The sequence below is a fragment of the Arachis duranensis genome, chromosome 2, assembly GCF_000817695.3.
Source record: "Arachis duranensis cultivar V14167 chromosome 2, aradu.V14167.gnm2.J7QH, whole genome shotgun sequence".
NCBI lineage: Eukaryota > Viridiplantae > Streptophyta > Magnoliopsida > Fabales > Fabaceae > Arachis > Arachis duranensis.
In genome coordinates this window covers 67,278,085-67,295,801 of record NC_029773.3, presented here as the reverse complement: position 1 = coordinate 67,295,801, position 17,717 = coordinate 67,278,085, and the positions used below count along the sequence as shown (strand labels likewise).

General features: G+C 34.9%; 3 protein-coding genes across 3 annotated transcripts; 2 read left to right on the top strand and 1 right to left on the bottom strand.

Moving 5' to 3' along the window:
• Window positions 1–6,773: 6,773 nt before the first annotated feature.
• LOC107474731 (FT-interacting protein 1) lies at window positions 6,774–10,582 on the bottom strand. The gene is made up of 3 exons (XM_016094375.3): window positions 10,362–10,582; window positions 9,621–10,269; window positions 6,774–8,884 (listed from the first exon to the last, which is right to left on the bottom strand). The coding sequence occupies exons 2-3, from the start codon at window positions 10,128–10,130 to the stop codon at window positions 7,016–7,018; spliced, it is 2,379 nt and encodes a 792-aa protein (XP_015949861.1). The 5' UTR covers window positions 10,131–10,269; window positions 10,362–10,582; the 3' UTR covers window positions 6,774–7,015.
• A 2,595-nt stretch (window positions 10,583–13,177) lies between these two features.
• On the top strand, window positions 13,178–14,089 carry LOC107474748 (uncharacterized). Its single transcript, XM_016094389.1, has one exon. It carries the CDS (start codon window positions 13,178–13,180, stop codon window positions 14,087–14,089), a length of 912 nt encoding a protein of 303 aa, XP_015949875.1.
• Window positions 14,090–14,596: 507 nt separating this feature from the next.
• Window positions 14,597–15,426, top strand: LOC107474747 (uncharacterized). The gene is made up of 2 exons (XM_016094388.1): window positions 14,597–14,822; window positions 15,077–15,426. The coding sequence occupies exons 1-2, from the start codon at window positions 14,597–14,599 to the stop codon at window positions 15,424–15,426; spliced, it is 576 nt and encodes a 191-aa protein (XP_015949874.1).
• Window positions 15,427–17,717: the final 2,291 nt, after the last annotated feature.

Below are 17,717 nucleotides of genomic sequence, written 5' to 3'. Positions count from 1 at the left end.
ATAGGGCAGGCATACATCATTTGCATATGTTTGAATTGTTTGGGTTTGCCTATTTGTTTTGGATTTCTACATTATATATGCTATGTTACCTGATTATGTGCTACTTGTTCTACTTGTACCTTATTTGTGTATTGCTTGTCTGTATTGCTTGTATTTGTACAACTGAGAGATCCCTCATGTTGGTGTCGGTGGATGTTGAGGGTTGTTCTTGATGAGATGAATTGATGATGCGATTGCATGATGATGATGATTTTTTGTATGAGATAATTTGAGCCCACTAGGTAGACGCAGTGATGTGATTTCACTAGCTCCAGGCGAGGGTATGATGTATTGATATAGAGTTGTTGAGGCAGAACAACTGGTGATGGTTTTGCTTATGATTCTGAGTCTGATTCGTGGAAGAATCAGCGAGTTGGAAAACATGTGTAACGTGAACTAGATTTAGTATCCCCTTACGACAGATGCCTATTTATGGATTAGTGAGAATCTAGGCTGGATACTTGGTGAAACGGAGTTTAGGATGCTTAGTGGGTTTTTATTGTAGTGCATTGTATTTATTTGGCACTTTTACCGTACTGGGAACCCATGGGCCCGGGGTTCTCATTCCGTATATGTCTCTTGTTTTTCAGATACAGGTCCAGGTGCTCAGAAGTGAGCTGTGGTTCGTCTGAGAGACGGCGAAGATCTTTATTTTCTCTACTTTGTGTTTTGCTTAGAATCTCTCCATCTTTGTTTTGAAAAGATTATATTATGTATTGAACTTTTTTGAACTTTGCTATAGAGGCTCTCGTGTTTCCTTTGGGAGAGATTAGGATATACTGTTGTCAACTACTTTCATACTGTACCCTAGCCGGCCTAAACTTCGCGGGTCGCGACTAGTGGCTATTTACTTATGTTATATATATCTATCTGTTATCTATCTCTTAATCTCCTTTATGCCTTGTCCGTATATCGCTTTCGGCTTCACATTTTATCTTTTCGTTGTCGAAACGTGAGTGATACGTCTTCGCGATTTTATTTTTACTCTTTTCAGGCTTCTCGATTAATACTCCTTTCAAAATTACCTATATTTATATATTAAAAATTCACCTGAGAGTCGTACCACCGTAATATCATTGACTTATGACTCGAGCATAAGGATTTGAATATTAGGGTGTTACATTTGAGGATGAATACTTGTGAAAACTAAATCCAAATGACATACGACGCCTAGTACAAATGGCGGAGGGTTGTGGCTTTTCTGGCATGTTGGGTAGCATTGACTGCATGTATTGGCAATGAAAAATTGTCCAAAGGCGTGGAAAGGTATGTACATGAGTGGTTATCGTGGGGTTGCAACCATAATACTTGAGGTTGTAGCATCTTCAGACCTTTGGATATGAAATGCGTTCTTTGGAGTTTCTGGTTCAAATAACGATATCAACGTATTAGATCGTTCTCCAGTGTTCGATGATATTCTAAATGACCGTGCTCCAGAGGTAAATTATACTATTAATGGTAATAATTATACTATGAGGTACTACTTAGCAGATGGTATTTATCTTGAATGGGCCACATTTGTCAAATCAATATCAAAGGCACAAGGGGAGAAACGCAAGTTATTTGCACAATACCAAGAAGGACAAAAAAAAAGATGTGAAACGAGCATTCGGAGTGTTGCAAGCACACTTTGCAATTATACGTGGTCCAGCTCGCTTTTGGAAAAAGAAGAAGCTTGCCAACAAAATGAGAGCTTGTATTATATTGCATAATATGATTGTTGAGGATGAAAGAGACACTTATGTAGGAAATTTTGCTCAAGGCTTAGAGTATGATGATGTCAAAAATGGCTTATCACAACCTCAGCTGGGAAAAGAAGATTTTGCACTATACCATCAATTTCTCCAAAGAAATGCCTAACTTCGAAATAGGCAGCAGCATAGACAATTAAAAGAGGACTTGATTGAACACATATGGCGATTTCACAATGCTTATCTTCAACTATAGAGTTTAATTATGTTTTTCTTTGTATTTAGTAATTTTACAAATTAGTGTAATCCCGAATTATATATTGTGTATTATTGTTATATATGAATTTATTTAATATTAATATATTTTAATAGTGAATTATTTTTAAATTTATAAATTTAAATTATATTATTGAAAAAAATTAATTACATTAATTTTAAATATTTTAATTAATTAATTAAGTAAGACCACAATAGGAACTAAAATTAGTTCCTCCTAATGGAGAAGAGAGAGATGCTTTGAGTTCCTATTTACTGTTTATGATGCAAAAGTTGATGTGGAGTTACTTTTTATGATAGGTGAGCTATAAATAGGAATTGGGATGAGTTTCCTATTGGAGATGGTCTAAATATATTTATGTTAATTAGTTATTAAAGATAATGTTGGGCCTGGTATGATTTTTTTTTCTTCTTTGAACTTTTTGAATGTACACTCTCTCTCCCTATATCACAGTAACAACTGAAAAGAAAATTTTTGAACCAATAAATTTAAGCTAAAGTTAATATAAAAAGAAATCTAAGCTAATAATTTTTCTTCCAACTCATGTTACTTGAAAAAGAAAATTCAATTAATTACTTTTATTTACATAATAAATATCATTTGAAAAATTAATTTTTACACACAAAAATTTATTAATATTTATTTTAAATTAAATTAATAAATGTATAATATATATTGAAAAGTTTATCATCCTTCTTCAACACACCTCTCAAAGAGAAACTAATCGTATAGTTTTGTTAAATCTGTTCAGACATACTCTTTTCGTTTAATAAAGTAACAAATATTAAATATTCACTCAATAACATAGTTTATTCATTGTAAAAAATTAATAATTTAATTATAAATAATAGGTTGCATCTAAAATGTTCCATTGGAGTATTTAATATTTTTTTAGACAATTTTTTTTGGAATATCAATTATTAAAAAAATTTTCTTTTTTAGTATTTGAAATTTTCTTTTAATTATTTCTTATAAACAACTGTAAATAGATATTTTAATGCAAACAAAATAACAAAATAGCATCTACATAATATCGAAAAAATAACTATGTTTTCTTATATTTTTTTGGTGTCTACCATGTTTAATTTTGGGTGCACATATTTTTAGTGAGTTTAATTTTGATATATTGACGGTGTAAAAATGTGTTTTACACAATCGTATAATTATATTTAGTCTTTTGGATGACAATTCACACTGTTAATATAAAAAATAATTATTTTTGTTAATGTAGTGTTACGTCATTAGATGTAGATATAAAATTATTTTATACTAACACTGCATTAAAATTAAATTTATTTTTAATTTCCCTTTATAACAAAAAGTAAAGTCTCTTATTACAATTTTCATTCTTAAAAAAAATCAACTCTTCCAAAACATATATTCTCTCTTTCTATACTATAAAAATGACAGTATTACAAATGCTGTTTTAACATCAATATGTTTTAAACAATTAAATATAATTTTTTTGTTTTATTAATTAAAAAATAATTTAAATATATAAATAATTAATAACAAATTATTTTTATAAGATGTGAAGAATATATGGTGTTTGAATAATATTTTTTTATAAATATATATGTACACAGAACAATATTGATAGATATATTGATATAATATTTAAATTAAATATATATAAATATTATCGTTAATTTAAATATATGTAAATACGTAAAGTTGAATGTTTTTTTGTTGATTAAAATATGTAGATACATTTTTATCTTTGTGAAACTGAATATATTTAAGTCATCAAAAAGAAAAAAGTATATATTAAAATAAATAAATATTAATAAATTTTTGTATGTAAAAGTTAATATTTTTGGAGAGAGAGCGTACATTCAAAAGGTCCAAAGATAAAAAATTATACAAAATTCAATATTATCTTTAATAATTAATTAACATAAATACAATTAGTCTACTTAATCAATATATCATTCACATGCTACATAAAACAAAATGTACTATATTTTATCTGCAATATGTCAAATCTTATCTCTTTAACTATTCTCTTTTTAAATACTTATCATATTATCTTTTTGATAACACAAACATATAAATGTAGTAAAATCTTTCTTTTTACATTATAGAATTCATCTTAAAATTATATAAAATAAAAGTTTAACTCTTATATATTAATAATATGATTTTTTTTTTCTTTAACTGAATCAAATTCTTTTCTTTTACTGAATCAACTTTAAAGCACGGGGACATACAGAGCAACATTCTTTTTTCTTTGTTCGGAACTTTCACACTAATTTTGTTTAGAAGAAATCATGAGCTTGACTTTGGAGGTTTTAACTTTGGGTGTTTGGAGCCATAATGATCAACAAGTTGGTTTTAATTTGCAAGCTAGGCCTGGAAAAACGAATTGAAACAACATTATGAAGAATCCTAATACAAACACTACATAGTTCTAAATTATATATTTATGGGTACAAAATATACCACAAAAGCATCCAGAGTTAAAAAGGCCACCACAAACACTTTTTCTGCTGCTTAGCACCATAGTTATTAAAACTAAACCAGTAATTGATTTGATGAATTACTGGGTCACTAGATTAATGGTGGTAAATCACTAATCAAACCATTTGATTCAATAATAATTAAATAAATACATAAAATTATAATAAAATTAAAATAATTATCTTTTATATTCATAATATAAATGGTCATTCTTACGGGAGTGAATTAAAATTAAATTATAAAAATAAAAAATACAATATTATTATTGAAAAATAAAAATAATATTTTACATTATTTAACTTTATTTTTTGTTTCTTTTTAATACAATTGATGTTTTTATGTTTATTGATGATAATTGAGTTACTATTATTATTTTTTTAAATTTGGTAGTCATAAATTTTATTAATTTATGTAATTTATGATGCTTTGTTTATATGTCTTCTAAGTGTTTGAGAAAATGTCTCACCTAGTTATAAAGTAGAATTTTATACTCTTAACTTGGGATTGAGAACTTAGGTGACCTTGAGTCATTGATGTCCGACATTTATTGGTAATTTAGGGTTGTTAGTTGATTTGGTTTCTACTAACGCTATCCTTTCACTAAGCCTAATTAATGAGTTGGTTAGAATTTATGGATTGAGATCAATTATGCCTATTTGACTTATCCCTAATGTTAAGGGTTGACTAAGTGAGATTAACTCTTCATAATTGCCATGTTTGTGATAAATAACTACGATAGAAAACCTTAACTCTCAACCCTTGCCAAGACCTTTTTGTCATTTGAATTTCCTTTCCTTTACTTTAATTGCCTTTATTTTAAGTAATTCCCTTTGTCTTTTACTCATTGCTCATTATTTACTTGCAATTTTAATTCCAACTTTGATCTCTCATAGCCAATGATACGCACATCCGACTGCAATTTCATGGGAGAACAACTCGAGATTTAAAATTTTTGGTGATTTTATTTGAATTGTGACAATCTTTCAAACTTTGATTGAGAGTTATTTGCTAGTTTAGAACTATGTTTGCAACAAAATTCGAGTTTTTAAACTTGTGAAATTCTAAACCGACACTTATCTCCCATCAAATTTTTGGCGCTGCTATTGGAGAATTGTAAATGTGCGTCATATTATTAGTTGTTGTTAATATGTGAATAGTTTGCTCTTGGGTTAGTTCTTGATTTTTGTTAGTAGTTAGAAGTATATTTTTATTTGTTTCTTGATAGCTTTTATTTTTATTTCCTCTTTTTTCTATGAATTTTCAGCCTTTTGTCCTTGAGTTTGGTTGTAACTATGTTGTAGAAAATAATAACTTCAATGATAGTTCACAGTATGGGATAGAAAATCAATTGAGGGAGGAACCATATGCATATGGACAACTTTCATGGTAACAACCTCCTCCGTGTCACTATTACCACAATCCTCTTATGATGCATACCAATCCAATAGATATGGTGAGTCTTACTAAGGTTATGAACCTCAACCAACATATGCCTACAAACCACCTCTTTAACATCACCTTCAACCACAATACTCACAAGTCCTATTTTATAACCAAACATCTTCATATGATCCTAATCTATGTCTACCATATTACTAACTTTATGTGCCACAAGAACAACCATATGAGTCATATGAACCACACTTCGAATCACCACCATTCTAACACCAATACTCTTAAGTCCCTCTTGACCAATTACCTCCATATATACCACCTCAATATCCTTACTAATATGAACCATCTTCCATATATGAAGATTTTCTTCTAAATGATAAATTCTCTTTTTTTTCTACAAATCTCAGTAGAGAAAACACTTCAAGTATTTCTCCAAGAGAAAGAAGAGATCCAAAAGAGCCAAGGAAACATCATGGCTACTTTAGTCGAACATTTATCTTGTTTGGCATCAATACGCTCTTGCAACAATCCATGGATGAATGTGAAAAAATTCAAAGAAAAAAAAAAGAAGGAGAAGGAGGAGGAAGAAGAGGAGGAGTGGTGATGACAATTACAATAATGATATAACAATAACGTTGATGATGGAGAAGGAGGAAAAGAAAAAAGAAGATCGAAGAAATTTAAATGAGAAAAGAAAGAAGAAAAAAAAATAAGAGCATGCACGTAGATGTGAAACACATTATAACATTTTGGTTGGACTTGGTTAAACATTTTGTTTGGTTTTGGTGATAGATAAAGATGTTAAAGATTAATACTTAGTTTTAAGTCATAATCCCAAATCAACACGAATTAAACTTTTACAAGAAATAATCTTATGACCACTCGGCATCACTAGTCACCACAAAGTAGGAACCAAAAAAATGATAATTCAATGATACAATCATACAAAGAAGCTAATCTGCATAAATGTTCTCTCTTTTGCATAGTGTTGGAGCCTTCAAAGCATAGTTACCTTTGATCTCCCATTTCCACCTATTACATAATGAATTTGTTCTAAAACAAAACATGTAACTAATCACAAAAAGCAGTGAACTACATACCAAAACAAATTGCATCCCTGTCCTGTACTGAATTTCTAGAAACTATACATGCTTCAAAGCATGCCATCGGCGCGAGACGGTAACCTCTTGAAGAAGTTGCTAGGCAGAGAGGGTAACTTACTTCTAAACTTGGGGTGACGGAGCCAGAATATTCCGGCAACAACAGAAACCATCTTGAACGGCGTTATGTATAGCGCCACCGCAGCTATAAGGCAGAAAATCACAAACAAACTTGTTGCTCTTGGATCCCTCCAACTCAATAATGCTTGAAGCCTCTCACCTTGAGTTGCAATGTCTCCAACAACCGTTTGTATTCTTCCGGCTACACTTCTTAGCCTATCATACCTCATTTTGACCACATCCTGTGCCTTAGAAGTTGGAAAAGTATCGAACTCCTCATCGAGTTCATCCGAATGTGCTGCCTCCGCCCACGAAAGCTTGGTGTCCATGTGAGGCGGATGCCTCGGCCGGAACCTAAAGTTCCATATTCCAATGAGGAACATGTAGAGGAAGATAGTAGGGAGGATCAGTTCAGGGTAACATATCAAAATGAAGAACAGAACATGGACTAGAATTGTTGTAATTGGATTCTTCCATTGTTGAACCTCACCAAGCCACCTAGTCATAGAAATTGCACCTGAAAAAAGGGACACAATTCTAAAGAAATTTGCTTTGCTTCTTCTCAAGCTCCATATATGAGAATCCACATCAAGCATGTATTCCACAACCTCTTTTCTCAATGGTGGTTCAGCTCTACCAAGTCTCACAGCAACAATATTCATAGCTTGGTACCTCAATCCATCTAACTGGTTTACTGTGAATGGATGCAAGTAATGCATTTTTGGTAACAAAGGGTGTCCATAAAGGTAGATTATGTGAGCCAAAGAGAGGCATGTAAATCGAATCGCCAATTGAACTTCCCCCATTTTCTTCAATCCTTTGGGACTAAGAACAAGTAAAGGGTAAGAGTTTGTGTAGATTCTATCCATTTCCAATGTTGATAAACGAATCCTCACTTTTCCAATTCTTGAATCATTTTTTGATCCACTTCCTCCACCCAAATGGCAGTTGTCAAAAACACCCAAGGTTATGACAGTGCAAGGATCATAAACTTCCCAAGTGTATTGCTCATTCCATTTTGGATTGAAACTCTCTGTTATTGTCCTGGTTCTCACCCATTTCTGTCCATATTTGGCAACACAATAGGCATCCGTTGAAGACTTTCCCTCGTTCGTCTTCATCGGCTGCAAGCCTTGAGCACTCAGTATTCCAACTTCAAGAATCCCAATAGGCTGCTTCCAGAGCTGCCGCGCAGTAGGCCGCGTATCACTAATGTACATAGTTGATTCATCAAGCACATGGTATGCACCTTCAAGACACACTCTGAGGTGAATCCTACTTGAGAATTTGAGCTCATGCCTCTTATCACCCTCAAGAACACCAAACCCAAACCTCTCAAGATTGAACCAACGCGAATGCACCGGCCTATGGTCGAGCCGGACCTCAAACTTGTTCAATGGCACGCATAACCTCCCAACAACCTCGTCTTTCGCTGGCGTAGACTTGTTCTCCACCGTGATCACAAGCTGCTCCTCAAATGGCTCTGCTGCTACAAACACAAGATCTTCATTCCACATTGGATTCGGCGTCTTCGTCGGTGAAAGCTTAGTCTTCAAGACTTGTTGTCCCACCTGAGCCTTCACAAAAGCTTGTGGTGGCTGGCTTTTGTCCTGCGGTTCAATGTCTTGCGCTTCAATGACATTGACTCTAACATACCATAACTTTGGATTAACATAAACCTTTGATCTTATTGTATATACTCCTTCTCCATGAACTGAAGCTGAATCTGAATGCCATGCTTCAGGGAATGCTTCATCAGCTTGTGTCCCCATCCATACTGCTAGCATGATTTCTCCCCTCACCTGCTTAGCACAAACACAGATACACATGAATAAATGTAGTTTGTTACTTGATAAGACACTAATAAGATCAAACACATTTATCTTTAAGAACCAATTTTACTCCTAATGCAAAAGATGATGTTGGTGATGAAGTTGATGAGGATAGAAAGTGGAATTTTAAAAAAATTTTATGGGATAAAATTATAAAAAAAAAACTCATGTCTCATGTCTAATATTTGTGTTTCAACTTTTTAGTAAAATGCTAAATACATGTATTTTATATATAGTTATGTGTCAGCATGTCCTTACAAACAATGAATATTTGTCACCGTATTCATGTCTCCGATCAGCATGGATAGCAACCAAACTCAGCCATACAGAATGAGTATGATAAGTACATTCCACAATTCTCACGTTTGAGAATTTTCACTGCATTTAAATAGTGTTTAGATGGAGATAGTAAATATAAGAACTTGTTTGATTGTTTAGACAGAGATAGAGACACAAAGTCTGTCTCTTATCGTTATGTCTATTTCTATGGATAGAAAGAATTTAACTGCAGTAATAGGAGAACAATGTTAAATGATCAATAACATTTATTATTTGGGGCCTAATATTTGACCAACACTCTAAACACTAAATATTAAATTTTAAATCCTAAATTGTTGGTTAATATTGACAGAAGTGTTGGCTCCCTGTTTGAGGCGATACGATTAAGTGAATAAAAATGAAGAATTTGTATATCATAGTGGCTCACCTTGGGTTCACCCCTTCTACCCTCTAATCTATACCATTGAGGAGCTAAAGGGCTATCTGGTGGAACCCTCGTTGGAACTTCATGCATGTCAAATACAACTTTTCCAATGTAATCATCTCTAGCAACCATTTCTTTGTCCCTTACATAAACCTCAACAACAGAGGATTGTATCTTGTCCTTTGAGAATGCAAAGACTTGTTTCCATTCAGGGTTGCTTTTCTTCTCAAAGTGTCTTGTTTTCCCTTTATAGTTGCCAACTTTTACTTCCACATAAGGATCAACACTTCCAGTTACTTGGTTTGGAGGCAAGTCCTTCGCCTTTTCGACTCGAACGTAGAGGTAAAACATCTGTTCCACAAGGTCGTATGTGCTTGTTGCTCTCTCGGTGTAGATCCATCCGCTACCGCCACGTTGTCCTCCGTGTGGCCACCGTTCTCCGAGCACCGGCTTTGTGTCTTTCAGCTTGTAGTCATCCTGGTTCGCCTTAGGTGGAGCAGATTGTGAACCCATTTTTGACTAACTTGCAAGCTTCACCCTCCTTTTTTTTTCCTTTGAAAAAACTTAGTGATAAGTGAAAGTGTGTAACTTCTATGATATGTTCCAATCTCATTAACCTCTAAAATTTTCACAGGAGTTTTTAGTGAAGCACCTGAAATAGAAGAAGTGAAGTGAGATAGTAAAAATCAGAGAGACAAAGATATGAATAATTGAGAATATAAAATTTAAGACTTTGTGTTATACCTTTTAAGGTCTGACATGAAACAGGGTCTTTTTTTACAAATGCTTATCATTTTGTGATGATGACTCCTTTGTTGTTTACTGTCTTTGTTTCAATATTTTACTATGCAGCTTTGGCTTGCTTTTCTCTCTCAATGAAATGATTCTCTTCAGCTTCCACTTCATATAAATCTTAAAGTTGCAATTTCAAGACACTTTAGCAGATTGGGGTTGAGGAACTTGGTGCCAAAGGTGCTCAAGGCTAACACACTCAGTCCCTTTATTATTTCTTGTTTCTTTTTTTTGAACCAAAGAATATATACGAGTGTCTTATTAGTTTACTACGAGATTTAATTCAAACATATAATGCTGTTAAGCAACAATATTTATTCTCTATGGTCACAATTTGAGTGAACAGAATATTTTTATATATTAATGGATTATAGTGTTTTTTTTTTCCTTCAAGCTACTTTACATGAAGTAATATTTTATTTTTGATATTTTACCATTAGTTACTAATTCTATATACTTTTGAAAATTTGAGATACAATGTCGACGCACTTTATAACTTTGCTGGCGGAGCATAGATGCTATACTTGCATTTGCTTAATTTAAACGCTTTGATAATTAGGAGAAGCCACTTTTTAAAATTCCACAACTTCGTAAAGGTTATATGACAAAGATAGTCTTTATTTTTTTTTCTTTTTTGGAAGACAAAGATAATCTTTTAGAATGAAAAAAAAAAAAAAATTGTGGTAGACTAGCACATAATGGCTGCCCGTTATATTGCTCACTTAACACTTTCCTAGATACTAGATTCGTTTGTCTTTCTTCTATAGCTTTCCAGAGGATGGCAATTTTCCTTGTGGAAAAGACTAACTCATCACTCTCAAATATTTGTAGCGTATAAAACGTAATGGTCATTTTGGTAATTGCATTAACATAGAGGCGGGAAAGACAGTTAGTAAATAAATAAAGAAGTTTAAACAATTAAAGCTGCACGTTGAGGCCAAAGTAAAGGAGAAAGCGTATGAGGTAAGTGAGCCTTCAAAAGATGCTTTAGGAGATTATATTATTCCTTCATCTTTATTCGTCTCTAACACGATGTTAGCTGAACTTTTTGGAATTTTTGACAAGTGGTAACTGGAGGATCAAAAATTCCAAAATTCAATGGATTATAATCGGTAATGTTACGATGAAAAATATTTTTCACTAAAAAAAAAGTGAAAATTGTTCTTTTTACAATAAAATATTATGTGTAATGCATATTTGTTTAAAAAATTTAATTACATATTTATATTTGATGTAATTTTATACTTCACAAAATAAATTTCTATTATAATCTAATATATTTTTCTTAGTTTCTTCTACTTTTTTTTAGGATAAAGGACAAATTTGTCCCTAATCTTTTAAATCATGGACTTTTAACTCCCTCAAGATTGGAAAATACAAAACGACCCCTCACCCATCAAAACGCCGTACAAATCGGTCCCCCCGTTCAATTTGGTGTCCAACACGTAACGGAATCTGTTTACCTGGCGCCTATGTGACATGTATATGCGCACGTGTCTTTAGGAGGGTGGTAACGGGGCTGACGTGGTGCTAGTGGAGAAAGTAATGGGACATTGTAGTCTTTGGGCACTCGGACGACGTCGTTTCTGGTGTGTGTTTTGCAGTGGTGAGTGTGCGTTATAAAATATGCCAGTGCTGCCCATACCAGTGAGAAAGAATTACAAGAAGCCCTAGCACTACTAAGCTTTTCCCTCCAAAAAATACAACACTTCGTTTTCGCATTGTCGTCGTTGCAGTTTCGTGGAGGAGTTTCATATTGAAGCTCTGTGGTTATACCTGCGTCTGCCGTAGAGAGTGGTAAGTACATTGATGTTCAATCGTTCTGCTTATGGCCGTTTTTTTGCTATCAATGTTGTAGGGTGAGACTAATAAGGATTGTAAGTGATTCTGATATGTGATTAGTTGTGGGGTTAGTCATTTGCCATGTGTTGTTTAGAGAGATTTTGGTGATTTATATAATAAGGGGTGGTTTTATGGTTTGTTGTGGATTGAAAAATTTTGCAGATGGTTGATGTCTTTGGTGTTCCCGTGTTCCATTATGGGGGTAACTTTTCACGGAGGGCTAGCGGTGAGTTAGTGTATGTTAATGGTCAAGTTGAGAAGTTTCTTCCAATGGATTTGGATTTTGTCAATTTCGGCGATTTGGTCACGATGTTCAAAGGACTAGGATATCAATCCTATAAGGAGGCTTACTGGTATGATCCAAAAAGTAAAGATATGGAGTCAGGGTTGAATGTACTGAGGGGTGGATGCAGGGATCAACCAAATGCGACAGGCTAAGTTGAGGAACAAAGATACTGAAAAGTTTTACATTTTTTTGACCATCCTGTTGACAAACCTGAGATCGCAGATGATGATTTTGAGGAAAATGCTGAGGTTGAGGAAGAAGTCGATCCAAATGACTTGGAGAAGTCGGATGGCTCATCTACCGCCGTTGATAGTACTGACAGTAATGAAGATGAGCCGTGTAAACCACCTCTAACTGGTTATGAAAGTGGGAGTGATACTGGTGAAGATGATGAGGGCAGGAGGGTTAGAGCTGCCAAAGGGAAGAGGAAACATGTGTCTCCATCGTCGAGGAAAGGGTTTGATCCTAATGAGAAGCCAAAAAACAAGCAACATATGAATGTAAAAGGGAGATATTTAAAGCAAGAAGGGTGGGCTCAGCTGGTGAAAGTTCCTCAAGGTCTACTGGGCCTGCTAAACAGCCCAGCACTAGTAAGCCTGGAAGTCAGCCCAACAGATCAAGGCCTGCTAGGGAGCCCAGCATGAGGCCAGCCGTTACAGACTATGTCAGTGATGTAGACACTGATAATAAAGACATTGTGTTTGAGTATGAGTCTGAAGAGCTGCATACTCCTGTCTCATCAGAGGATGAAGGGAACAAACCACACTGGCCTGAGTTTGATGAACACAATGGCTTTGGAGAAGGCAGATTTGAGCTAGGCACAAGATTTACTACAATAGAGAGGTTCAAGGAAGTTGTGAATGATTCGTTTATTCCTGAGGGGAGGGAGTTGGTCTGGATTAAAAATGATAAGGAAAGGGTTAGAGTTGGCTGCAACAATGAGAATTGTCCCTGGATTGCTCATCTATCATACAGTAAACAACTGCAGTGTTTCCAAGTGAAAACCTATAGGAGTGAACATACATGCGCAAGAGATCTGGGAAGCAACGCGGCTGACCAACACTGGATCAGCAAAAAAGTGGAGAAAAGGATGACCACCCATCCCCATATGAACACACATGAGGCTATTGATTTTTTAAAAGAAGAGTTTGATCTAGTACTACATCCTAAAATGGTTTACAGAGCTGTGAGGGAAGCCAAAGACATGATCATGGGAAAGGAGGTAGAACAGTATGGGAAGCTTAGAGACTATCTAATGGAGATACATATAAGCAATCCAAGGTCTACTGCATTGTTGGACGTTATTCCCCAGCCACAAACGCCCCCAACATTCGACAAAATGTATATATATTTTGATGCCTGCAAGAGGGGATTTAGGAATGGATGCAGGCCGTTGATTCACTTGGATGGAGCATTCCTCAAGACCTATCATGGGGGCCAATTGCTGTCTGCTGTGGCACAAGATGCTAATAACCAGTTTTATGTCATTGCATTTGCTGTGGGAAGGTCTGAGTCGAAAGAGTCATGGAAGTGGTTTCTGACCCTATTATAAGACGACATTGGAGATGTGCAACAACATGGTTGGAATTTTATGTCTGACATGCAAAAGGTTAGTAAGTCAGATTCTCTATACTTAATTTAAGTACATTTGATGCAAAATTATGAAAGTCCTTCTTGAACCATTCTGTTTCAGGGACTGATTCCTGCATTGAAGGAGATAATGCCGAATGCACATGTGCGCAATTGTGTCATGCACATGTGAAAGAATTTCATCAACCATTTCAAGGACTTATATATCAGAAAAATTATGTGGGACTGTGCAAAATGCACAACTGTGGTTGAGTTCAAGACAAGAATGGAGAGGCTGAAGGAAGTTAATCAGGATGCCTGGTCATACCTGATGAAATTTGAACCTGCAACATGGGTAAGGGCCTATTTCAGTCATGGTCCAAAAGTGGACAACCTGACTAACAATATGTATGAGTCTTTCAACTCCAAGATCACCAAGTACAGGTGCAAGCCTATACTCACAATGTGCGAAGAAGTGCGCTGATACCTCATGAGGCGTATGGTTCAACACAAGAGACTGATAGATTGCCATCATGGAAAGCTTGCACCGGTTCAGGAGAAAAGGTTGAAGAGGCTTGTTAAGCCAAGTAACAAATGGACTGCAGAGTGGATTGGTGATAACGAGCGCAAGCGATTTGAGGTCACACAAAAGGGATCTAAGTTGGATGTGGACCTGATTAAACATACATGTACATGTAACAGATGGCAATTAACTGGTCAGTGTGTAATTTTATTTCTCTAAATGTTTCTTGTTAGATTTGCCTGCCTGCTGTTGCTGTTATTTTACTTATGACATTGTTTCTTGTTGGATTTGCTTGCCTGCTGCTACTGTAATTATATTTCACTAATTGTTTCTTGTTGGATTTGCCTGCGTGCTGCTGCTGTTTCCTTACTTGCATATGTCCAATTGTTATCCTCAATTTGTATATGTCTAATTGTTATCCTTAACTTGTTGGGTTTGCTGGGAAAGGGATGCTGTGCACCCATGCAGTTGCAGCAATCAGAAAAAGACATGACAACATGAAAGATTATGTGCATCCATGGTTATGCATGGAATCACTGAAGAATACTTACGAGCACTTTATTCAACCTGTTATAAGTGAAGAGTTCTGGATACGATCTGATCAGACTAGGCCTGCTGCACCTATCATTAAGCGGCCAATTGGTCGTCCAAAGGTACATAACAGGCAGAAGGACCCAGCAGAAACTTTTATCAAAGGTGAAAAATTGAGGAGAAGTTTCTATGTGACCTGCAGCAAGTGTGGTCAAATAGGGCACAACTATAAGACTTGCAAGGGTGCGCCATCCAACCCAAATTGAAAACCTAAGACTAGAAAACCAAGAAAGAAGACCCAAGACAACCTTTCTCTTGTGGTTATACCACTGTCACAATCAGCACCTGATGAGCGGATAATTTATACGCTTTTTGGCATTGTTTTTATATAGTTTTTAGTATAATTTAGTTAGTTTTTAGTATATTTTTATTAGTTTTTAAGCAAATTTCATATTTATGGACTTTACTATGAGTTTGTTTGTTTTTTGTGATTTCAGGTATTTTCTGGCTGAAATTGAGGGACCTGAACAAAAATCTAATTCAGAGGTAGAAAAAGAACTGCAGATGCTGTTGGATTCTGAGCTCCCTGCAGTCGAAGTAGATTTTCTGGAGCTACAGAACTACAAATGGCGCTCTTCCAATTGCGTTGGAAAGTAGAAATCTAGGGCTTTTCAGCAATATATAATAGTTTATACTTTGCGCGAGTTTTGATGACGTAAAATGGTGTCAAAACGCCAACTCTCTTGCCTTTTCTGGCGTCAAAACGCCAGAACTGGCATAAAAGTTGGAGTTAAATGCCCAAACTGGCACCAAAGCTGGCGTTTAACTCCAGGAAAGGCCTATGAACGTGAATGCTCCAATGCTCAGTCCAAGCACACACTAAGTGGGCCCTAGAAGTGGATTTCTGCACTACCTATCTTAGTTTACTCATTTTCTGTAAACCTAGGTTACTAGTTGAGTATAAAAACTACCTTTAGAGATTTATTTTGTACCTCATGACATTTTCACGTCTTACATTGTATCTCTACGGCATGAGTCTCTAAACTCCATGGTTGGGGGTGAGGAGCTCTGCTGTGTCTCGATGGATTAATGCAATTACCATTGTTTTCTATTCAATCACACTTGTTTCCATTCTAAGATATTCGTTCGCACTTAAACATGATGAATATGATGATCCGTGACACTCATCACCATTCTCAACTTATGAACACGTGCCTGAAAACCACCTCCGTTCTATCTTAGATTGAATGTGTATCTCTTGGGTTCCTGGTTCACGACTTTGAGTACCTCTCCTGACAACAGAGTGTTTGAATTCGTGCATCCAGAGTCTTCGTGGTATAAGCTAGGATTATTGTCGGCCATTCTTGGGATCCAGAAAGTCTAAACCTTGTCTGTGGTATTCCGAGTAGGATCTGGGAAGGGATGATTGTGACGAGCTTCAAACTCGCGAGTGTTGGGCGTAGTGACAGACGCAAAAGGATCACTGGATTCTATTCCAACATGATCGAGAACCGACAGATGATTATCCGTGCGGTGACAGCGCACATGGACCATTTTCACTGAGAGGATGGGAAGTAGCCATTGACAACAGTGACACCCTACACACAGCTTGCCATGGAAGGAGCCTTGCATGCGTGAAGAAGAAGATAGTAGAAAAGCAGAGATTCATATGACAGAGCATCTCCAAAACTCCAACCTATTCTCCATTATTGAACCACAAGTACCTTTTATTTCGTGCTCTTTTATTATATTGCAAACAAAAACCCTTTTCATTATTAATCTCCTGACTAAGAGTTACAAGGTAACCATAGCTTGCTTCAAGCCGACAATCTCCGTGGGATCGACCCTTACTCACATAAGGTATTACTTGGACGACCCAATGCACTTGCTGGTTAGTTGTGCGGAATTACAAGTGTGATTGCAATTTCATGTACCAAGTTTTTGGCGCCGTTGTCGGGGATTGTTTGAGTTTGAACAACTGACGGTTCATCTTGTTGCTTAGATTATGAAAATTTTGTCTTTTGGGTCAGAGTCTTTTATTTTCTTTTCAAAATTTTTTCAAAAAAAATTATTATTATTTTTTCTTTTAGATTTTTCTATTTGAGTCTAGTTGCATGTTTTAAGTTTGGTGTTCTCTTGTTAGTTTTTATTTAAATTCCAAAAATTTATTTTTGGTTTTCTAAAAATTTTAAGTTTGGTGTTCTTTTTATGTTCTTGAGTCTTTCTTGTGTTTTGATCTTAAAATTTTTAAGTTTGGTGTTCCTTGGTGTTTTCCTCAAATTTTCGAAAGTTTTGCATTAAATTAGTCATCAATTTTCAAAATCAAATCTTTTTAAATTGTTTTTCAATCATATCTTTTCAATCATATCGTTTTTTTCAAAACTTACTAACCACTTTCTCTTTCTTCTTTTTTTTCGAAAATCCTCATAAAAAATTTTCAAATCTTTCTTTTTATTTTTTTAGTTTCCAATTTTTATTATTATTATTCCGAAAATATATATATATATAATAAAATAAATAAAATAAATAAAATAAATCCACATCATCTCCCTTTCTC